At 46.1% G+C, this 22,189-nt stretch overlaps 1 protein-coding gene across 4 annotated transcripts in view; it reads left to right on the top strand.

The window, feature by feature from the left end:
* The window catches only part of NRP2 (neuropilin 2), an 86,780-nt gene that overhangs the window by 14,193 nt on the left and 50,398 nt on the right, over window positions 1-22,189 (top strand). For all 4 annotated transcript variants that reach the window (XM_054380832.1, XM_054380831.1, XM_054380830.1 and 1 more), the window contains exons 3-6: window positions 13,938-14,119; window positions 19,006-19,236; window positions 19,788-19,943; window positions 21,761-21,930. In XM_054380832.1, coding sequence (XP_054236807.1) covers window positions 13,938-14,119; window positions 19,006-19,236; window positions 19,788-19,943; window positions 21,761-21,930 — 739 coding nt within the window. The remainder of the gene's footprint in view (window positions 1-13,937; window positions 14,120-19,005; window positions 19,237-19,787; window positions 19,944-21,760; window positions 21,931-22,189) is intronic.

Raw genomic sequence — 22,189 nt, 5'->3', positions numbered from 1 at the left:
TTTCTGGAGGCACATATAGGCTTTTATTTTTTGTCTGCGTCCAGCTGCATTAAGAATTAACTGTGCTCTCCATTACCATCGTGAAAGGAGTAATGTGGTGTACCTGAAGCCCCAGAACAGATTTCCCTCTGTTCATCTGTGTTCCAGGGAAGTGCCTTACTTTGGGAAGACACTTCAGGTTAAGAAAATTGGCCTCCTCCTGCCGTTGTAGCTGTTGAGTGCAAGCACAGCAGGGCTCCTTATTGCAGCAGGGTGGGCATGCTGTGACACAGGGAGTTTAGGACCTGGGCTGTTGTCCACACTGTTCTTCAGCTGTGGGGACACAGCTGTAATGGCAAGGACAGAAGGGAAGTTTGATAAAAGATCTGCCAAACAATTCGGAAATAACTGTAATAGCCTGTCTGCTTGCCATTTCTTCCTCTCTGTGCTGCAAATGCAGCTGTTGCTCAGGCACTGCAGCCCAGCCCCATCAGTATCTGCTCTCTGAACGGGGAAGTGGCATCCAGTGGAAAAGAGCATGCTGCTGCTCATGTTTCCACTCCACAAATGGCATGGCAGTAGCTGGGCAGCCTTGTGCATACCGGAGTTTATTTGTGATCCTAGGAGCGACTTGAACCGTTTGCAGGAGGTGTGCAACAGGAGTGGCTGTCTCCCAGCTCATGCAGTCATGTAGCCAAGCTGCTTGCTCCTTCCTAACTGCCGTTTTGCTAGTTTGTCTGTGCCACTTGTAAGAATATCCAAGTCAGAAACCTCAGCTCTGAGTGAATCACTGCATTTATAACTAACCACCTTTTCCATTCATGCTTCCCTCCCACTGCTGGCCTTCTCTTTGCACCATTAAAAGCTCCCTCCCAAGAATGGCTGCTGACTCTGCCAGAGGATTAGGCTGGGCAGAGCTGCTCTTGAGTTCCCAGATGTTGCTGTACACACATGGCAGAGGCATGCTCCCTCCAGACTGCAGTGGATGGGTTTGTTCTCCCCCTGCAAGCAGTAGACCTTTCAGATCAGTCATAACATTTGCACTGGTGGAACAGGGGTTTTTTTTGTTGTTTTTTTTTTTTTTTGTTGTTGTTGTTGTTGGTTGGTTGTTTTTTTTTAGTTGCCTTTTTAAAGACAAACAAACAAACCCAACAACAACAAACAACAAAAAACAAAGCCTAACTCATAATCAGACCGTGCCAGCAGCCCTTTCCAACACATGCTGCATCTAGGTTGGGCTCAGTGGTATTTCTCTCTGGGAAGATTTGGGGGACCAATGCCGTGGCTCGCAGCCCCCTCTGGTGGCACATGCCAAATGCTGGCTGAGGTTTCTGGAGTCAGGGGCCTGGGGCTCAGAAAAAAAAAAGGCAGCAGATGGCAAATTTGAGATAGTCCAGAGCTGCACAGTTAGGTTCTTCCTCTTGATTTTTGTCTCCCTATGCCAAGTCTCAAGGGTTTCCAGAAACAGGAACTGAGGTGCCAAAATGAAAAATTTTATGCAGTTGTCACTGACCTTGTAAGTGCCACAGTGGTGAAAGCCAAACCAAATTCAGCATCCAGGTGTGTGCTGGATACCAGGCAGGCATGGCAAGGAGATGTGATGCCTTTGCTTCCAGGGCAGGGGGAACCAAGGCTTGGCAAGAGGAGACACCACATTCCCACCACCTGTCTCCAATAGCACTACCTGCCAGGGGCCACTGGTAGTAACATGCTGATGTTCCCAGGACACAGTAGAAAGGGAGAGAGACACACAGTCTTTGCTAGCCAGTCAAGGCCTCTTATGATGGCATGGCCATCTCCTGTGCTTCCAGGAAGCTGGTGCTGGAACAAAACAGCTCTGCATACTTCCTAGAGAGCAGCAGAGACACTGGCCCAAGTCTCTTGCTCAGGCAGTGGGGGGAGCTGCAGCCAGCCCCACTGCCTGCAGATGGGCAGGCAACTGATGCCTACAGTGTTCAGCCTAGCCCCCTTAACCATCTCCCTTAAACAAGAGCATCATATTGCAGGAAGCTGTTCTTCCAGCAGCAAAGGTTTAGAGTAGACAAGGCAGTAATTATGGACAGCTAATTAGTAAATGCTTTGAAAAGTATGCATAATTAGATTTAGTAAACATTTTAGAAATGCTGCAGTTCATCATGAGACTGGAAAAAGTAGGAGAAGTAAAGAGAAATACATTTGGAATGCTGCAGAACACCAGGGCTTGGAGGGTTCTTTACTGGGGTGCAAGGGGAAGTGACTGCATCTGCAACATCGAGGGAGCTGAGCTTCAACTTTACAGAGAGGGGAAGTCAAAGATGAGCTGTTAAGGAAGGCATTTGTTTGCTCATACATTTGTGGCATGGGTAGCCAGAAGCGACATTTCTAATGTACAGGAAATAATTCAGTCTGGGTAACATGACACTGCAGCTCAACTTGCCTTCAAATGAGCTTCTACTGTTTTTTTTAACTCATCTGCTATATGGTTCATAATTCCCATCAAGCCTAGGTCATTTTCTGAAATTAAACATCAATGAATGGGTTATCTGTGGTGATGTTAGATCAGACTATGAGTTAATGGTTCAAGGTTGTTCACCTCTTCTCTGATGCCCATCCACAGAGCTGTGAGAGCTCTACTTGCTCCATGGCTGTGCTTCCCTCAGAGCCTCTTCCTGAAGAGACAGACCAAGTTCAGGTACTGCAGAAGGGGATGGCCCCAAAAGCACTCTCATGGGGTCTTCTATGTCCTGCCAGCTCACCAACATCCGGTGCGTAGGAGTCAGATCTGGGTTTGCACCTTGTTTCCTCTTGGCATGATGACAAATTTGGGACCAGATGGTGACACTGGAAACAATAGCATTAGAGATACAGACCTCTCCCCCTGCTTCCTGCTGTCGAGCAGGAGGAGGTGGTGTTGTATTTGCTTCTCATACAATGTCTCTGGCCAGGGATGGAGGTGGTGAGACACACAGGTCCCCTGCAGTGTCAGGGGAGGGAGTGAGCACAGGGCTGCCTCTGGCAACTCCTCACTAACCAGATTCAGGATCCAACTAAAAAGTGTGCCTTCTGTGAGCCTGCAGTGCAGGGCATGCTCTTAGCCCCGTGCACTTTTGGTGACCCCACTTAGCACAGATGCTATAGGACAGTAGTGAGTGAGCCCGCAGAAACAGCCTGAGGATAACCACAGTGTTGAGATGCTCATGCTTTCAGCAAAGAGCCCAAGGCTCTTGGCTGTCTTTGTAACAGTGCTCCAGATCAATGGGTAACACCAAGTGACGTGGGTCCCAGGAGCCTAAATGTCTGTAGGGATGAGTCTCAGTCACTTGTTTTGCATCACACAGTGGTGTTAGCAGTGCTCTTCTGCAGAACAGTTTTGTTGTCTGGGCACAGGACTTAGAAGGTTTAGTGAATGTAAGAAGTGCTAGAACAATATTTACATTTTTTGGAGGGGGGGTGGGAGGGTGGGGATAAGGACCAGATGCAAAGCCCAGTAAGGGCAGCAGGAAGTTTTACCTTGATTTCCATAGCAGCTGCATAGGAGCTGGGTTAGGCTTTTGATGAGCAACTGTTTGCCTTAGCTACATGCAGCATTTTTAATGGATATCATCCCTAGTGTCAGGCTGCAATGGGGAAGTGACAAACCCACTAGCAATATCAGGTCTGGAATTTGTGAGATTTGAGGTTTTCTCCTTCTCTGCTACTGATTTGCTTTGACAAACCACTTTAAATTCCCTGCCTTATAAAGAAGAGAAGGCCTGGGCATCTACAAGCACAAACCCAGTTCAGAAACCAGTAGTGCATTGCGCACTCTCCTCCAAAGGCTGCAGTGTAGCAGCATCACACAAGAGCAGGTCAGAGGCTGCAGACAATGCCTGGGTCATCCCCAGCCTTTTTTGGCCGCATGTGAATTCAACAGTTAAATATGAATGCAAAATAAAAAGAACAGACTGCAAAGAACATGCTGAAAACAGAAGACATTTCTGGGTGCATTTGACTAGAACTCAGCACAGAGCTTATTTGAAAGAATTGAGAGAGGTTAGATTTTAGTCTGAGACTAGTTCTCTGTTTTCTTTAAATAAAGCAGCTGCAGACTGCCATTGAATGGCAATGTAATAATATGTTTCAAACTACAGTGTGGTGGTCCTGGCATTCCTTATAAGTTAATAGCAGTTATGGTCCACTAATCATAGCTAGAATGTTTTAAGCAACTGTCTTTCATATATCAGCTCAAACACACCATAGAAAGCCTTTGATCAGTCTATCATTAGAAAGAGTGAATAACCTGGGGGTCTTTTGTTGGGTTGTTTTGTTTTGCTTTTTCCCCTCCTGAATCTCTACATACAGCATTGCTGAGCAATCACAGTCCAGTAGTATGGTGGTGGTTTTAAAGCAGTAGTGCATCAAACGTCGAGATGGTAGTGTTCAATAAGTTGCTACAAGTATAACCTGAAACAGTGGGGTCTGACAGCAGAAATCCTATGCCAAAGACTATTACAAATGGCACAGAAACTGGCAGGGTGGCTGTTCTGCATGTGCGCTGCCCCAAATGTCAGTTCTTGCAGAGGCAGAGAAGATGATGTGGTTGGTGTGAGGCAGGGCATGCCCCCCTTTTATGAGATGTGGTCTCCCTTTGCTGAGACTGGTAGCATCCGCCCACTGGTGGTGGGAGAGCTCCCGCGCTCCACCCGTGCCTGCCAAGGCTGTGCCACGTGCAGGGTGTTTGCATGGGAAGTGCTCAACATATTAGAAACCTCCAGGGAACCCTCGGAACTGGAGTTGTTGATGGATGTCCAGCAAGGAGTAAGACCCCCCTGCCAGCAGCATGAGAGTTTGAGGCATGTGCTCAGCTTCCTTCCTCCTGCGATCGATCGTCGGTGTGAGGTTTCATTTGCATTGTTATTTTGCAGGGGAAAGGGAAGGTGAAACGCTTGGCTCTCTCCCATTGTGCTTCTGGTAATGCTGATGCTTGATTGATAATCACAGGCAGGAACAAGGTCTGGGATCTCCATCAGCGGAGGGGACTGACTCACCATTGATCTATGTTCACTGCATCTTGTTGAAGTTTTTTGACCCATTTGATTTCTTAGGTTTTCTTTGGTGAAAACCCTCTGATTTTTCTATTGTTCAGGAGCAAAACATTTCTGTGTCTTTAAATATGGCAGATGGGGATTTCTTCAGATGTTCAACAACTCAATTGAAGGAGACCTCAGGAGACCTCTCCCCTTCCCTGTCCCCCTTCTCAGCCTGTCTTTTCATCTGCAATCGGGAGATGTAAGGGCTATAGTAATAGAGTGTCAGAGGAAGTAATTGATTCATCACACACCAAGAGAGGAATCTGTTGCCTTCAGTGTCAATGGAGCTGAACCACAGCCTGGAAGGGTGAGGGAGGCTTGTAAACACTCCATGGCTGAGCTGGCAGGACAAAGGAGGTGCACTGCTGAGGCTGAGCAAGAGGGTGACACAAAGGGTTGCTTCAAAGAAAATCTTCCTGAACAAAGCAGTGGCAGGGCCCTTGTTTGTAAGAGAAGCAGAGATGCTCCCATCCCCCTGTTCTCAGAGTGTGTTAAGGAGAAAAGGTACCAACCAGCTTCATGTAGCAGCCCACTCCCTCGTCTCTGTCTCCCTCTTCTGTCTTGGCATGGCTGCCTGTCCGACTTGCTGTCTCAGGCAGGGATGACTTCACCTCAGGGGTACCAACGAGCTCCTGCAAGTGTTAATTTCTCCCATACCCCCCAGATTGTTACTGCTGCCTCCAGAACCCAGCTGGGAGGCCACTAGTGCTGCAAGCATCAGTGAGGCATGATCTGTGCATGGCACAGCACTCATCCTTGTCCAGGTATTGATTGTGTTTGGACCCTCAGCAGGGCTTGCTTCAGATATCTGTTTAGTTGCAAACCCTCATGTTTTGGAACAAGAAGGAGGTAGAAGATGCTGTGCTGCTTACGCAGCATGCAAGGAGGGATCAAGCAGGTTTGCTGTGCTTTCTGCCCCAGAAACCATTCTTACTACAAGCTGTCATGACCAGGTTGCTGTAGAAGTGCCCAAACAGTGGAGCCTACAGGCCATGGTGGCAAAGCTTTACTTACCTGTGCATTGGCTAACACAGGAGAGCTGGGCTGAGAAACTGTGGGGTCAGAAAGCTGTCCCATGGTGGGCTGGTCCCAGGGTGACCATCCTTCATTAATGAGAGATGCAGACAGACAGGAGCGCCAGGGTGGGCTGGTCAGGGCTCTGTTCTTGCAACCTTCATTATACAATTAGTGCTTAATGAGGTGTTTGTTTCGGTTTTGTGCTGAAAAAAGCCAGTGCAAATGAGCGATATGCAGAAAGCTAAGCTGCAAAGCTCCCATCTGATCCCAGTTATTACCAGCGCTCTCATTCTTCACAGCATGTTGCGTCTAAGGCCATGACTGATACCATGCCAGTGAGGCACGATGGGACATCACTCGCTTTGGCTCTGTGAAGAGTGTTTTCCTTTGGGAACAGAGCTGGCACAGCAGAGCATGTGACTATTCCCTAATCCTCACCAATATTTGACACCTAGTCCTCACACTTTCAGCCATCAGGGCCAGCCTGGCCCAGACTGATTGCCAGCTATTGCCTGGACTGTCAGGCACTGGATCCCATCAGAAGATGGGAGCCTGTTCCCCTGTTTCCTCCACTGCAAAGCAATCAAAGTGAGCATTTTCTCCCTGTCTTCTGCCTTCCTCTGCTGCTTTGCAGCACTAAATTTTCTTCTTGTGGTTATCTTTTATTATTTTTTTCCTTAATGTTAGTGATCAAGTGCCTGTGAGTGCTGACAGTAAAATGACATAGAAACCAAAGTCTAATTTTTTCTACAGATGGATTGTAGCAGAAGGAGGAAAGTGCAAATGCAGTTTCTCAAGTGTCCTGCATTTTGGGGTATGAAAGGGTTGTGAGTTGCTTCAGTTTTCTTAGAGCAGCAACAGAAGGCAGAATGCCATGGAAAGGGAGTTTAATCTTAACATACTTTTTATATTCATGATTTCATCATGATTTTTTGCCCTCAACGACATCTTGCAACAAAAGACCCCTGTAACTAAAGATAGAAGAGTGAGGGATTTTTAGAGATGGTTTTGGAGATAAAAATAAAATTTAACAGCCGTGTGTAGCTCCTGAACAACAGCCTGCAGAAAACCCCTGAAGTGCACATTAGCACATCTTGTTTTCTTACATAGTGAAAGGTTTTCCAGACGTACCCCAGATGAGAGCAGGTCGCTGCTCCACCGCGCCTTTCCGCAGTGATCTGGCAACACAGCCTGAGGATGAACGGCAAAGCGGGGGGGCGCCTTTGCTCTCTTGTCTCAGGGGGGGCAGCAGCATGCTAGGAGTTGAAATTCCTTCCTGATTCAGAACCTGCCATAGGAGCAGTTTGCACCTATGTTTTAGTCTACCCTTTGCAAGATGTATTTTGCCTACATTTTCCCCCAACCACCCCCAAAATTATCAGAAAGACTCTTCCCATTAATGGTGTTTCTGCAAGGGTGAAAGCAACTCAAGGAGCCTAAACAGAGGCTATTTATAGTTTCCATTTTTTGTCTTCAAGACATTTTTGAAGAAATTTTCCAATCTGTTAGGGTTATTTTCTTTCCTTTTCTGTATTTTCTTTCTCTCTCTCTTTCTTTTTTTTTTTTTTTTAAACTGGATGACTGAATTTTTCTAATTTCTCAAATTCTAGTCAGATTTTTGAGGAGATAAGAAAATAATCCAAAGTACAATGGAATGGCTATAACCACCCCCAATACTGTGATTACACAAGATGTAAGTAGGTACAAGAAATTCAAAACAACCTTCTAAGAAATCCTAAGCAATTATGCCTCTACCCCCAGGCCTTGCTTTCTCCCTGCTGCCATTGGGTTTGGGGAATTTTGATCACTGAAAACCAGTGAAATCTATTCAGATTCAGAACAATGATAGCAAATTTCTCTGTTGCTGTTGCCAGGGACAGTTATTTCTGTCAGGGCAAAACAAGGGTAAGCTCTGCCTGGTCTATGAGCTTCTTTTGCCTTAGTATGGGCAAAAGTGGCCCCACAAACTGCAGACTGAGGCCAGATTAATTTCTTCAGTGTTCACACACCCAAAGTCCATGTCCAGTCAGCAAGAGTGATTTAAACTACCTCTGTCATCAGTGCAGGAGAGCAATTAATCCTGTCCCAAGATGGGCATAAGGAGTCTGCTCCCACTGAAACCATAGGGTGTTTAGCTGACTGAAGCTAGATATGATACAAGCTCTTTAGGTCTATGCACAAAACTATGTCAAGATCTGTGTCTGTGAGGACTGATTCTCTTCTTGTGCCAGGATAAATTATGAGTGATTACCCTTAAAATGATGAGTTACACATGTGTGAAAGCAGTTCAAGTCAAAGGAGAATCCAATTCATCTACTGTATTTGTAATTAATTATTCTGATTAAGAGCTGGCAGCTAAGATCAAACTTCATTGCTCTTGTTTCATCAGACAGCAGTGCCTGCTGCTATCATGGCTATTTAAAAAAAAAAAAAAAGGTGTTTAAAAATCCCCAGTAGCTTCTGCAACGATTTAACCTTTGAAAGGTATATCCTGCAGTAGCTCAAGATTGTACAAACATCACAGGTAACTTCTTGTCTTTCACAACATAACCATCCGTGAAATAAGGATTTTATTTGAAGGTGGTGTATGAAAAAGCATGAAGATGGGTGCTGACATAGAAAAATTGAGTAAGCCAGCATGCAATGGGCATTAATTCTAACCACCTCTTGATTGCAAAATAAGAACAGAGCTACTGGTTCACCATTTTTTAACCATCTCCATACTGCAGTTGCTATTTAATTTCTAAAAAACAGCTTTTTCTTAGAGTGTATTCTAAAAACCATATGTTTTTTATAACAATTTTTGAGAAGGAAAATACCTGCCACCTGTTCAAAGGGAATAATTGCATTTACTAGCTGATGTTGTGGCTAAGCAAGTTCCCCATGCCTTCCCCCAGCTATGTGCAGGGTATTAACACCTGCTGAATTTCACTAGAATCACAGTTTCTCTTGCTGAGCTCAGCAGATGCTTTTGAGACACTGTGATATATGGTTCAAGCAGACCGTGGGTCTCGGAAGGCTTGAATTCGTGCTGGGCATTCCCAAATTTGGGGCTGTTGGCATGCAGTCAGTACCTATTTGTCTCTGTCTGGGCCTGACTCTTCCAGTATAATATAATCTGTCTAATCAAGGCTGACTTCTATTCTTGGCTGTACTGCAAACTTCCTGTGTGACCTTGTGCCAGCCACTGCTCCTACCTCCTGGGAAGGCCTTCCTGCCCCCCAGAGTCTAATGAAGATGCCATCCACTCTGCCCCGTGCAGTCATGAGCCCCATGGAAACACCTGTAAATAGCAGCTCCAAATTAAACCATTGGAGAAGTTCAGGATAGAGCCTTATGACTCTGTCTGGTTGTGGCAAGCACTGGTAACTGAACTTACCCGCATGTAAGCCCTCAGCTACTTCAAATTGTAGCTCTAGGAAGAGACTGAGAAAGCTGCCAGCTAAGTCAGAGCTTGGTCAGGGGAACCAGCCCTTCTTGGGCTTTGAAGCAAGGCTTGCACAGATTTATGTATTGGGAGAACTCACATTATGGCTGTGTACATATAAATGATTTATTTGTGTTTCTCTCCACCCTAAGCTAATGTGCCTGTACTCTGCTTGAAGCATATTTCATCAGGGAAGGGCTCAGCATCTCATAGAACCCGGGGCTGAGGGGCAGTATGAGTCCAAAAACTGCTTTGTGCTGAGTTGTATGTCTCAGGAGGGAAGTGCCCAGAGGAATAGTGCAGGCTTTCTAGTGTTGCTCTTCAGGGTTTCTGGAGCTCACCGTTGCCTGGGTGGGTTTCTGGGAGGTATGTGCTGGCCTCAGGCGTTGGTGGAGCACATCTCAATGACCAGGAAACAGGTTAGCTATTTCATAACAGAGAATGACTGAAAAGGTAGAAGTCTACTCATAATCACTGCAACTGGGACTTGTTTGCTTTTACTGCGCATTGCAGTCTTGTTTGGAGAGCAAGTAGCAAAGTGATTTGAGGAAAATAGAAAGGCTGGGAAGCAGAGAGGGTTGACTGGAGGAAAAAGCAAGCAAGAAAGCATGAGTAATACAGGCATTAGAAGTGCTTTATAATTAGTTTATGAAAGCTCTCTTCACATCAGCAAAGCACTTTTACTAAAAATCTGTAATAAAAGCAGTATTTGTAAGTGTTGTATGTTTTCCATTTAATTCTGTTAAACAGCTCCAAGAAGAGCATCTAAACAATGCCTTTCCCTCTTTTCTCAGTGTCCCCCAACCCCCTGCTCTGCGTTATCTGGGCAGTTAAAAGCACTTCAGCTTTGCCTCCCTGCCTTAAAGCTCCCTGGTGGAAACCTGTTTGAGGCTGTTCCAAACCAACTGGCTGGCCTTCCCATACAAGCAGCAGCTGAAAATATCCTGCCACTGGAGGAACAGCCAGTTGTGGTCACCTTCCCTGCAAGAGTTGGTTAATCCATCGACCACAGTTGTAGGTTACAAATGGTGCACCCTGCCCTTATATATATATATATATATATATGGTTGACTTTTTGGAGCAATGCCTGGATAGGGAGGAGTGGCCATGAAATTTGCTTGGAGATGGTGGCTTGCCCAGTGGAGGTAATGCCAGAGAGGTCAGCCCACAAGGATGTTGGTGCATATTGACTGAGACAATGGATTTGGTGGTGTGAAATGCAAGTTCCTGGGCACCGGTCAAGACAGTTTGGATGACATCGCTGCATAAATATGTCCCATTTAATAGTGCCTTAGTCTGTAATTATCTGGAAATGAAATGGTTAGAGTAGAAAACATCTCCAGGGTGGGGTTTTCTTTCTTCCATTTTTTTTTTCCTTGTTTTTCACATGGGAAGAAAAAAGTCTGGAAACCATACTTAAGCTTAACGGAAGCAAAGATCTGGCCAAACTAGATTTTAATATGGCCAGTGACCCAGCAGGAGGAGAATGGAGTTTATCAGCTTGTTTGACTGTGGGTCAACACATGGACATGACTGAAGCACATGACACCAGAAGAGCCTGTGGCAGGGATAATTTGATGTTCTCAATGAAGTTTGAATGTTTCATGGTTTGGGACATACATCTTCAGTGTTTCATTTTGAAAACTTAAAGCTTAATTGCAGTGTTGGAGAAGTAGGTGCTTGTGCTCATCTGGGAAGGAGTTACCTCCCAAGTGTAATACCCTTCTAATTCATACTCTGTTTATATAACCTGAAGAAAAAGAGTTTTGCCTTATGAGAAACAGATTACTTGGGCCAAAATTTTTTCACATGGGAAGAAAACTTGTATGCGTCTATACTCATTTTACACTTGGCAAAAATGATTCCCTGACTTTCTCCTAGGGGCTTTTTAAAAGTTGTTTGTAACATTTGATTTATTAAGGATTAACTCCAGTAGGAGAAAGCTCAGCTAGATACTTGGATGAAGCCAAAGAGGATTTAATTCAAAGAGGCAAATATTTCCTGATGATTTACTTACTAGGTTCATTCTTTCAATTTTCATTTGCAGATTGCCCATGAGCAGATTGCAATATTCCCAAATTGTATTTGTTGTTGGAAGTTATTCACCCATTCAATAAGCAAATATTTCTTGGTCCAGAATTTGCTTCTGAAATTGTCAGGGTTCCTACTGCACAGGGCGGTTTGAGGAGCCAAGCGGACAGTGCTAGGATATTCAATGTGTTGGCTGCAGCAGAAGCTATGATTATTACTGTCAAGTAGTTGAAGCTGTGTACTGTGTTGGCAAGTTACAACCCCACGAGGACACAAACAGATGCAATTCCCTGGGATGCAGCTACCTCTGCCTGTGCCCTGCAAATGGCAGCTTTTACAATCTGCTCCAGTAACACTGTTTTGCCAACATTCATGTTTTCACCAAATTAATTTTTTGCCACATATTTGAGATTTCACCAGTAGCCAGTAGTCCTGCAGTACAGATGTGTACTTAGGATGTGGAAAGGCTGCAAACACACTGAAAGCAAGTAGTTATTTAGAGAACAAAATGTCCCTGCTGTTTGCTCAGCACTATTTTAAACAAATAGACAAACAAGGAAGAAAAAATTCTACTTAAAAGAAGCACTGACACTGCCCTTTATGTTCCTCCTCTCTGGGGAGACGGTGGGATTGTGCCACACACGATGGACATTAGTGGGGTCATGCAGGGTGCTGCTGGACAGTGTCAGGGTAATAAGGGGTCACAAGGTGATTGGGAAGCTGCACAGCTGAGGAGAGAGCAGGGGGAACAGATCTTCATTTACATCACTGTGTGTCCACCCACCAGCTAAGCCAAATGCTCTTCCTGTGTGAGTGCCTCTTCTCAAGACTGCTTGGATTTCACCTTGGCCAAGCCACTTGAGCCTGTAATGAAGTTAAAGGCTGGGTAATTGCAGCTGGCGGAGCGCTTGGTCCAGCTCAGACAGGATTTTATCTGCAGGTATTTTGCTTTTGGCTCTCAGCCTGTTTTAGTCCCAGAAAGGAGTAAAACCAAAGCTGTCCAGGCCATCCTTCTTTGTGGAAGAGCACACTGAGTCCCTGTAAGTTTGTTTTGAGGTTGTTGCCTGCCGATGTGTGCTTTGCAGAGCAGGAATGAATCACATGAGGATCATTCTGTATCCAGCAAGCTACTTCTCCTTTCAACTCTCCATTCCCAAACAGGAGACTTTGTGACAAAGAAGAAAGGCGGATTCCTGCCAGCCTGGGAATGCGTTTCCCTCCCTGGCCCCGTGAACTGGAAGAACTGTGGCATGTTGCTCAAACAGGTTGATACAAAGCGAATAAACAGTCCGAGAGAGATGGGCAGTTTCTGTAAATAGCAGCATGCTGGCCAGAGAGAAGAGGGATGAGGAGAGCGTGGGTGTTAGAAAGCAGCTGAAGAACAAGATGTTCACGTAAAAGCTGTTTGTTTCTTCACAGCACTCAGAGCTCAATACTACCTTGCCATTAGTCATGGCCTAGAAAACATAAAGGAATCTGTGGGAGCTTCACCTTCCAGGCAGACTTTGAAACAAGCTTTTATCTTTATACCAAGAGCCAATTCTTCCAACCCTATGCATTCCTTCCCTCAGCCATTCAGATGCCCAGGAGCCATACCAGTGAGCAGGCAGAACATCTCCAGATAGGGTTTAGCAAAGGCAGGTTGTGGTTAGAGGGTATACAAATGACAGTGAATGTGGTTACCCAGCACTTCTTATCCATAGAAAATTTTTGTTAGCACTTAAAAGAAGAGGATCAGCATTACTGTCCAAGTGCTAAGTAAGTGTACTGGCCATGCTTCTTAAAGAACCGGTGTGGTGTCAGACAGTGCACAAAACAGCTACCCACTCACATGAATTGAACACTGCCTATTTGCTTAATGCTTGGTCTATGATTAGCCAAATCACCTGAACAGTGGAATAAACTGAGATGTGCTAAGTAGCATAATGGCACTTAAGGAGAGAGGTAAGGGAAGGAGAACAGCCCCAGGAGTCTTATCTCTGACTTACTCCCATGCAGAAGGAGTCTTGTGGAAGTAGAGGTAAATCGTGCCCTAACCTTCACACGTTGGCTCTGCAGTTGAAGTGGATGTGGGTGCAATAAATTTGTGACATGATGAGCAGCAGTGGAAGATACTTACATATAGCCAGACAGACCAAAGGGAAAAAATGTGTTGGAAAATATGTGATGTGGTATGAGTGACAGAGTCCCAAGTACCTATCTGGACGATCTGAGTGTTCAAGTGGCATTAGGGACATGGTTTAGTGTTGACCCTTCAGTGCTGGGTCAATAGTTGGACTGGATGATCTTTGAGGTCTCTTCCAACCAGATGTGTTCTGTGATTATGTGATGGTCTGTGAAATGTGTAGATATAAATATGTGTTTGTGTTTGCTGCTGGCACCCTGAAGCATCCTTCTGACAGATGGTTTTACTGCCATTTCACCTGCCTTCACAGGTATGACTACATCGAGATCCGAGATGGGGACAGTGAAGCTGCAGACCTGCTGGGCAAGCACTGTGGGAACATTGCACCTCCTACCATCATCTCTTCTGGCCCCTCTCTATATATTAAGTTCACCTCAGACTATGCACGGCAAGGTGCCGGCTTCTCCCTGCGCTATGAGATCTACAAGACAGGTGAGTGTCTGAATCAGGGTCTGTCTCCCAGGCTGTTTACCACAATAATCTTCACAAGGAGATGTCTTTGGCCACTTCTCAATATGTTTTTAGCCATGTTCTCCAAAGAGAAAGGGCTTTTTTTTATTCTTTCTGCTTTTCTTTTTCCTTTTTTTTTTTTTTTTTTTTTTTTTTTATTTTTTTATTTAAGCAAGTCAGTTGCATCACATTTCCAAGAAAGTAAAGATGTTAGTGGCACATGATATGCATTTTTGGGTCACAGTGTGGCATCAAAAGCAGGGTTCTTCCTTAAATGCTCTTTTGTATTTGAGGATTAGAAACATGTCTTTACTTCTTGGCAGGCATGAAGCTTCTTAGGGTAAGAGGGGACTGTCCCTCTGTTAGGGGTGCATGGAGCTGCCCCTCCTGTGGAGCTGCAATGCAGGGCTGATCAATGACACTGTGTTGACACTGTTTTCTCTCTCTGGAAGTGGGGTTCGTAACTGAGGAGCTCTAATTTTCAAGAGACTTCTGTCAGCAGTGTTGTCAAGGGCTGAGACAGTGCCTTTCCAGGCAGATACAAGAGGAACTATGCATAATTCTGTTTAACACCAAATTATTATTGAGGAAAGGAAAAGCTGCTCAAAGGCCTCTTAATGGTGTTTCTGTCTAAATATTTGCCAGAATTGTGTGTCTGGGAAGAAGGAGGCTTGGGAAAATAAAACCTCCTCTGTGTGTGCAGATGAGAGAGGTGTGCCTGTGTGCTGAGGACCAAGAGCATGTTTGGGATGGGGACGTGGGCACCTGCCCTGTGCTCACATTCCTTCCCTGTTGCATTGGAAGAAAACGCACACATCATCACATCCAGCATGAAAAAAACCCTTGCATCTGATGAAGAAGTAGAAAGTAGTACAAGAGGATCACTTACCCAGCCTTTTCAAATGGAAAGCAGGGAGCATATACACCAGTCCCCAGGAGTCTGTGCAGCAGTCAGCAGTCAGAGGTTGTGGTGGTTTGAAACTGTCTTTTTAATTTTTCCTTGCGAAGTTCAGAACAGAGAAAGTGAAAGAATGTAAATAAGTCACTACTGGGTGTAAGAAAGCAAAATAACGATTGTTCTAAGCACTTCCATTGGATAGATAGAAATGTTTAAGAACTATTACCCAAAACAAAGTAGGCACTCTGCACATTCTGCGTTCTGCAGTGGGGGCAGTTGCTGGGCTGTCTGGCTGCTGTTTCTTCTTCTCTTCTGGCTGAAGATAACACACTGACCTTGGCAGCTAAGTTAACAACTTTCTGCTTAACTAATTCTGCTTCTCTGTCCAGGGGGGTCTGGGGGGGAAGCTCCTGGGAGAGGGAGGCCCTTTGGGAGGGTCCCCTTGGGGGGAAGCAAAGGGAGATCGATTGTGCTTTTTCTGTTGATTGTATATATTTGTGAATGTTGTGAATTTTGTATATTTGTACATATTCATTGCATTTCATTGTAGATTTTAGACTCTGCTTGTAAATACAGCTTTTCATTTGCTTCCAGACTGGGCTAGCCTGGTTATTGTTGGGGGGGGGGGAATTTCAGCTCACACTGACACAGAGGTGTACAGGCAACCTGCAACCCTCTCACAGGTAGATGTGAATGTGGAGACTCTGCTACAAAAGGATTGGAATGGGACTCCAAATTCATTGTGAAATGGTGAGGACAGGAGGTGTCTGAAGGCTCAGGTAAATGAGGAAATTGCTGATGCTGGTGGTTGCCCAGGCTGTGTAACTGCCCCCTTAGCTGTTGTGGTGCAGCCAGCTCACCATTGCCATTTGTTAATGGTTAGGATGCAGATTTGCCCTGAAAGTTTAGTGGTTCATTTGGCTACTGGGGTTTCTGGAGGCCGCTTCCCAGCACAGGGGATGACAAAGAATGCCTGTGTTCAGGTGGAAAGACTGCTGACCCACCTCTGCCTCCCTTGCCTCTTGCATCCTGTGCATATCCCCCACTAAGCCTCCTTAAGCAGGCTGTGCAGGGTTGTGCCTACCCTCACATCAGGTTTGGGCCATGGCTTGGGGCATGGGACCACATGGAGTAAACCATTGGCTGAGATGGCTGAGCCAGGCCAAGTGTGGCTGTGTGAAGGGATGGCAGGTGGGAACCCTGTCTTGCCTGGGTGGGAGCCAGCAAAGGGCCAAATTCATAAGAAAAGATTTTGTTGCTGCTGGGAAGAAGGAAGAGGAAGCAAGGTATGATCTGAGAGAGAGAGCAGATGTTGGATGGAGGCTGTAGCTAAGTTTGTGTCCCTCAATGTAGGTCCATGTTTCAGACCTCTCAGGTCTGAAGTGGTGTTGGATCTCCTGTCACCCTTACAACCCCCAACACCCCACCATAGGCAGCCATGACTTCCAGAAATAGCCACGCTTTCTTCCAGCCACAGCCCACAAATCCAGCCTGGCAGGACATGCTTTGGCACAGGAGTGAGGATAAGCCTGTGATCCAGAAACACCCCCAGCCCACCTCATCTGCCAGAGAGGGTAGCAGGCAGCTTTGAGGCGACCACAGTAGAAGCAGACCCTGCCTTTTGTTTACAGGCGGGCAGGCACAGCAGAGTTTCCATCTGAGCTGTCAGGGTAGCCAGCAAGGATGTCACTAGCTTTAAAGGTCATCGGATTGTCATTGTCCACATCAGTAAAGACAGGGTGGCTGCAGCTTCCTTCTTTCTTAAAGCTGACCTAAAAAACGACCTATTTTCAGCTGAGCATTTATTTCTACACCTTGTGCTAAATTTCCCTTATCTTGGTGTGTGAGAGAGGAGCAATCTGCATACAAACATACCAGTCTTTGAATCCCCTGATGGGTATCACTCAGCGTCTATGGGCTGACAAAAGAGCTGCCTGCCCTGACTGGTCCAAACTCCCTGCTGCTCACATTGTGAGTCAGTTTGGCAAGGCTGTCCTGAGCTCTCCAGCTCTTGGTATCAAAGTCTCCTCCCAGACTGGTCCATGCTGCTGAAGCCAGCATGACTCCTGTTGATTATCTGCAGCTTCCTTCTAAAAAGCTGATCATTGTGTTTGCTGCAATCAGCCAAACTGTAGACAAAGATGCCAAAAGCGATAAGAGCCCCACATGAGGAAACTTGTTGTCTAATGCAGTGACATACTTATGTCTCTCTCCTGTCTCTAGAGGATAGTCTCTGATTCTCCGTTTAGTCTTTGATATTATTCCCTAGTTTGGTGCTTGTGCTCCTTTCCCTATTTATTTATTTTTCAAGCTGTTTGGAATGAAGCACACCCTTATCCTTGTTTGTGGTGTTACGCTGTGATTTGTGTTTGGCCTCATTTTTTGCTTCTGTGTTTTACCCCACAGGTTCAAAAAAAAGCTGGCTGCTTCATTAGGTAGTCAATTAAGAGCCTCTCCTGAGTAGCTCTCCAGCTAGGTGCTGCATAATGCAGTGCTGGAATCCTGCTATTACTGCAGGCTGCTGGCCTGACTCCTGTAGGTTAATGCTGAATTGAATAACAAGTCTGCCATTAGTCCCAGGAAGCCTCATGCTGCCTGGAAGAGCTGGAGCAGAAGACTTTGTAGAGGAGAAGGAGGGTGTCCCAGTAAAACTGAAGTAGAAACCTTTGCAAATGCTAATGCCTGGTTGCGGTGGTGTCCAGCAGCCTCTCTTAAAAAACCCTTTCACCTCTATTAGCTCCGGTCTGTAGATTTCTGTTGCCTATTGTCCTGTCTCCACAGCCCAGCAGTTTCAAAGTCACTGTGGTATGAATATGACACAAATTCCCCTTTCTCCAGCCACCCTGAGGCACCTTGACTGTGAGAGGGGCCACTGAACTGGCCTGGCTGCAGCTGGAGGCCAGCGCTGAGGTCAGCAATAAATAAGAGGCAACATTGTCTGCCCTACTCACCATGCAAAGGTCTTCCTTAAGGATAGAAATAACTTGCATTGCTGGTGCAGACAGCTCAGTGTGTTAGAAAGAGGGCTCTGTTCCTCCTCCCAGCAGAGAACCCCTGCCATGGCCTCTGTTACCCTCGCTTTCGTGGTGGCTGCATTGTGGGGATGTATGCTTGAGCTGGCCCTCACCCTTTGTTTGGATCTCGGTGGGCTGCAGGCTTCCAACTAACAGTGGATACATTGGCACTCTCCCCTCTGCCTTTTCACTATGTAAATCTTTGTACTTTCTAATTTTCTCAAGATGAAACTGAGGCACAGATGTCCCTGCCAGAGGGGTAGATGTTGCAGGAGAGGAGCCCCAGAGGACAGCTTTTCCAAAGAAATGACATCCCTTCTCTCCCTCCCTTCCCAGGCAGCCCCCTCCCTGAGTGGGACTCCTCCATCAGACCTGAAGACACTGTGGGCCTTTGCCAGAGTGTCTGGGGGTGGCAGCTGCAGCAGTGAGGACCATGTATGGCAGCCTCCTGCATGCTGGCTGGACCCTTTGGGGCAACAGACACAGGTCTCCTGATGGGTCCCTGTTTGGGGCCCAGCTTATAGTGGATGGGGCTGGCAATGGAAGCCCAGCCCAGCTTGGCATGGCCTCTCTTCCCCACTGAGGCCAACACCACTGGTGTGGGTGTTATGGTAGAACACTAACCTGCCAAATTGTAGCCATGGCTTTGGGTTGCTTTGGGTACCATCACTCTCCTGTTGTGGCAGAGGGATCAGCCATGGTGTACAGGTTATGTTTGCAGAGCTGTCTGAGGAATTTAAAACCATGCTATCCACTCCAGTGAGCACACAAACCTTGGGTCTCCACCTGTGGGAAGCTTTGAAAATAACCTAGTTCACAGAGCTGTTGGGTTACAGGACATTTCCGGAAGTGAATACACAACCTCTCTAAACTCAAAATGGGATTTTCACAGTGTGAAGCTGTTGGTATTAAGCTGCATTGTTGCTAAGGATGTGGCTTTTTTCCTGCCACTACAGGCTCTGAGGACTGCTCCAGAAACTTCACAGCCTCCAATGGCACTATTGAGTCTCCAGGTTTCCCTGACAAGTATCCACACAACCTGGACTGTGTCTTCTCCATCATAGCCAAGCCAAAGACAGAAATCCTCCTTCACTTTTTGCTCTTTGACCTTGAGCACGATCCACTGCAGGCAGGGGAAGGAGACTGCAAGTATGACTGGCTGGACATCTGGGATGGCATCCCTCAGGGTAAGCCATGGGGTGCTACGGTCCTGCCTTCAGCCTCTCGGTGTCTCACAAAGCTACAAAACTGTGCAGTCTGTATCTGAACACTTGAAGTGCCTAACCTCAGACATGGGTGCAGCATGCAGTCTGCCATCAGAGGGCTCTGTGGAATGGTGCTGTTGCAGGAGGCTGTATACGTTTAACCCCAAACTACTGCTGTGTTGTAAACACTGATTTAAAAAGCCCCATGGGTCACATTCCAAGAACCTCCTCCAGGGAAGGGCAGTGGGTTCATGCAGTGCTAGGAGGACCTCCCTACCCTGTACCAACACCAAGAAATGGAGCAGTTTGGAGCATTCCCCAGCAATTGCATAACACCACGTGTTGCAGTGCATATTTTTGCAGTGTACTCATGGCAGCAGGCCAGTGGATATAAAATCTAGCCCATTCCTAAAGCCTTTCTTTTATCCCAGTGGGTGCTGCTAAGGCACCCCTGTTAAGTGAAGCCAAGCTGCTGGTAACCCAGAAGGCCATTGGAAAAGCAGACATTACCTTTACTGCTCTTTCTTTTGCAGTTGGCCCCTTGATAGGCAGGTACTGTGGCACCAAGATGCCATCAGACATCCGCTCAACCACCGGCGTCCTCTCGCTCACCTTCCACACAGACCTGGCAGTAGCTAAAGATGGTTTCTCTGCCCAATACTACTTGATCCATCAGGAAGTCCCAGAAAGTAAGTTGGAAAGATGTGCATATGTTTTAGTTGTGTCACCTGTTTTTCTCGGTCCTTTTACTTGACATACAGAAGTGAGGCAGGCAGGAGTGTGTCCAGGGGCTGGTCCCCCACCAGCAGACAGCAGTTACATTAGGTGTGTTCTCTGTTTCTCATAGAAATGAGATTTCAGTAAGAATCACACTTTCTTTGACTTCTTAATTATTCATGAAGTCTCAGTACCTTTTGGGACAGAGTCATTCATGTATGTGCTCAGTCCAAAGGGGAAGACTTCAGCCCAGTGGGTGCAAGCAGATTCATTCAAGCATGGGGGAAAATACTGTCTCACTCTCTCTGGTTTTCCAAAAATTCACATCACTAAACTACAAATTGGAATTTTTTGGTGTCTAATTAAAAAATGCCTAAAACTTTAAGAATTTCAACCCCAAATTTGTTTTAGGGGAGGTGAATTGATGTGGAGTAAGGAAGTAAGCTATGTGTTCTGAGACTAAAGAGCAACTTGAATCTTTTGGTAATGTTCTTTTTGATAATGTTTGCAGGCAGCAAATGCTTCAGTTTCTCTTCCCATGGTATTTTTACATCAGAGCTATGGTTTTCAACCCTTGTTCACAGTGAACCTGTAATCCAACAGAAGAAGCCTTCAGGATGCCCCTCAGTCCCAGAGAAAGAGAAGGAGTCTCTGACCCGACAGTGAATGCCAACAATGGAGAGCAGAGTAGAGTAGGGGCTGTGCAGTGCTAGGGCAACTGGGTTTACAGGATCTTGCTCTATGATTGAATTAGGGATGTTCTGCTGGGGCTGCGAGAGTTACAGACAAGCACGAACTCTTCACCATTACTTACTCCACTCAGTTGATCTGTTCTTTAATCCTCTTTTTATTCTATTCTTTAAAAGGATTGGGAAATAAAATGTTAATGACACACAAAGTTGAGAAATCAAGCACAAGAGCAGTTAAAGGGCCAGGGCTGTTTTGATTTATGCTGGTGTAAATGGAAACTTTAATAATACCACTGAGATCTTAACCTGGCGCATCATTTCCACCTGGGGTTGACTTGGCCACATTCAAAACACAGGCAGTTTGGTGGAGCCCCGTTGGTTTAAAGCAGCAGTGCACTTGCCCATGTGGTATTTCCTATCAATGTTTTCTTTGCTATTGTTTTTACAGGACAAATGCCAGAAAATACATGAGATATGCAAGGAGATTTTGCTAATTGTGACTTTTAAAGCCTTAGAAGTGAGGAAGCCCAAGTAAAGGCATAGTGGAGTCTTTCATATTCTTGACTGGTTAATTCCTGTGGGCCCGATGTCACATACAGCTCATGCACATATATGCAGACACACACACATGTGCATCCATACTTTCACCTGCACACAAAACCTTTGGACCTGCCTGTTCTAGGCCAGCAGCACAGCAGCAAGTACCTTCCCATCATTACCCCTTGCCTTGTCAGTAATTAGATTTCACATGCAGCATTCCAGAAGATGGGGAACTTTGGGACATCTTGGTGAAAATGGAGGAAGGGGAGGGGCAGAATTATGTTAGAACTGTGCAAAGGTGAAGGAGATAGAGAAAGGGAGAAAAATCTAGACTGTACTAGTGTTCAGAGGGCCATGCAAAGTTAAAGCTGTCCCACTTTTAATTTTTCAGTGCTATTTGTAAGCACACACAACCTGAAAGATAGTGCAGATCCATTTATCTTTCCAGGCAGGCAGCTTTGCTTGGGATTAGCTGGGGAGGGTAGTTCAGGGCTGCTTTCCACTTAGGAGTGAAGTACAGAGACTGTAAGCCAATCTGTGTGTGTATGTTTCAACTCCAGACTTCCAGTGCAACGTGCCACTGGGCATGGAGTCTGGCAGGATCTCCAACATGCAGATCAGTGCCTCCTCCACCTACTCAGATGGGCGATGGACTCCTCAACAGAGCCGACTCAACAGTGATGACAACGGCTGGACTCCCAATGTAGACAGCAACAAAGAGTATCTCCAGGTATGCACCCTCGCCACTTCCCCCACCAACTGGAGTGTCATGCTGTTAAAATGACCCGTGACCATAAGGCTTGTTGAATTTTTTATTGCCTCTGTGTCTCATGGAGAGCAAGCAGCAGGGAGCTGCAGCACCTCTGTGGAATGCAACAAGCTGGCTCTCCCATTAGCACGCCTGCACGAGGGCTGACTCAGCCCCCTGTCCCTCTCCTACCCCCTCCTTCCTGTCCAAAACCCTGATGGGCTTTCCAGCATACTGAAGA

This window comes from Indicator indicator, chromosome 5 (assembly GCF_027791375.1).
Source record: "Indicator indicator isolate 239-I01 chromosome 5, UM_Iind_1.1, whole genome shotgun sequence".
NCBI classification, from domain to species: Eukaryota; Metazoa; Chordata; class Aves; order Piciformes; family Indicatoridae; genus Indicator; species Indicator indicator.
This window is presented reverse-complemented; position numbering and strand designations above follow the sequence as displayed.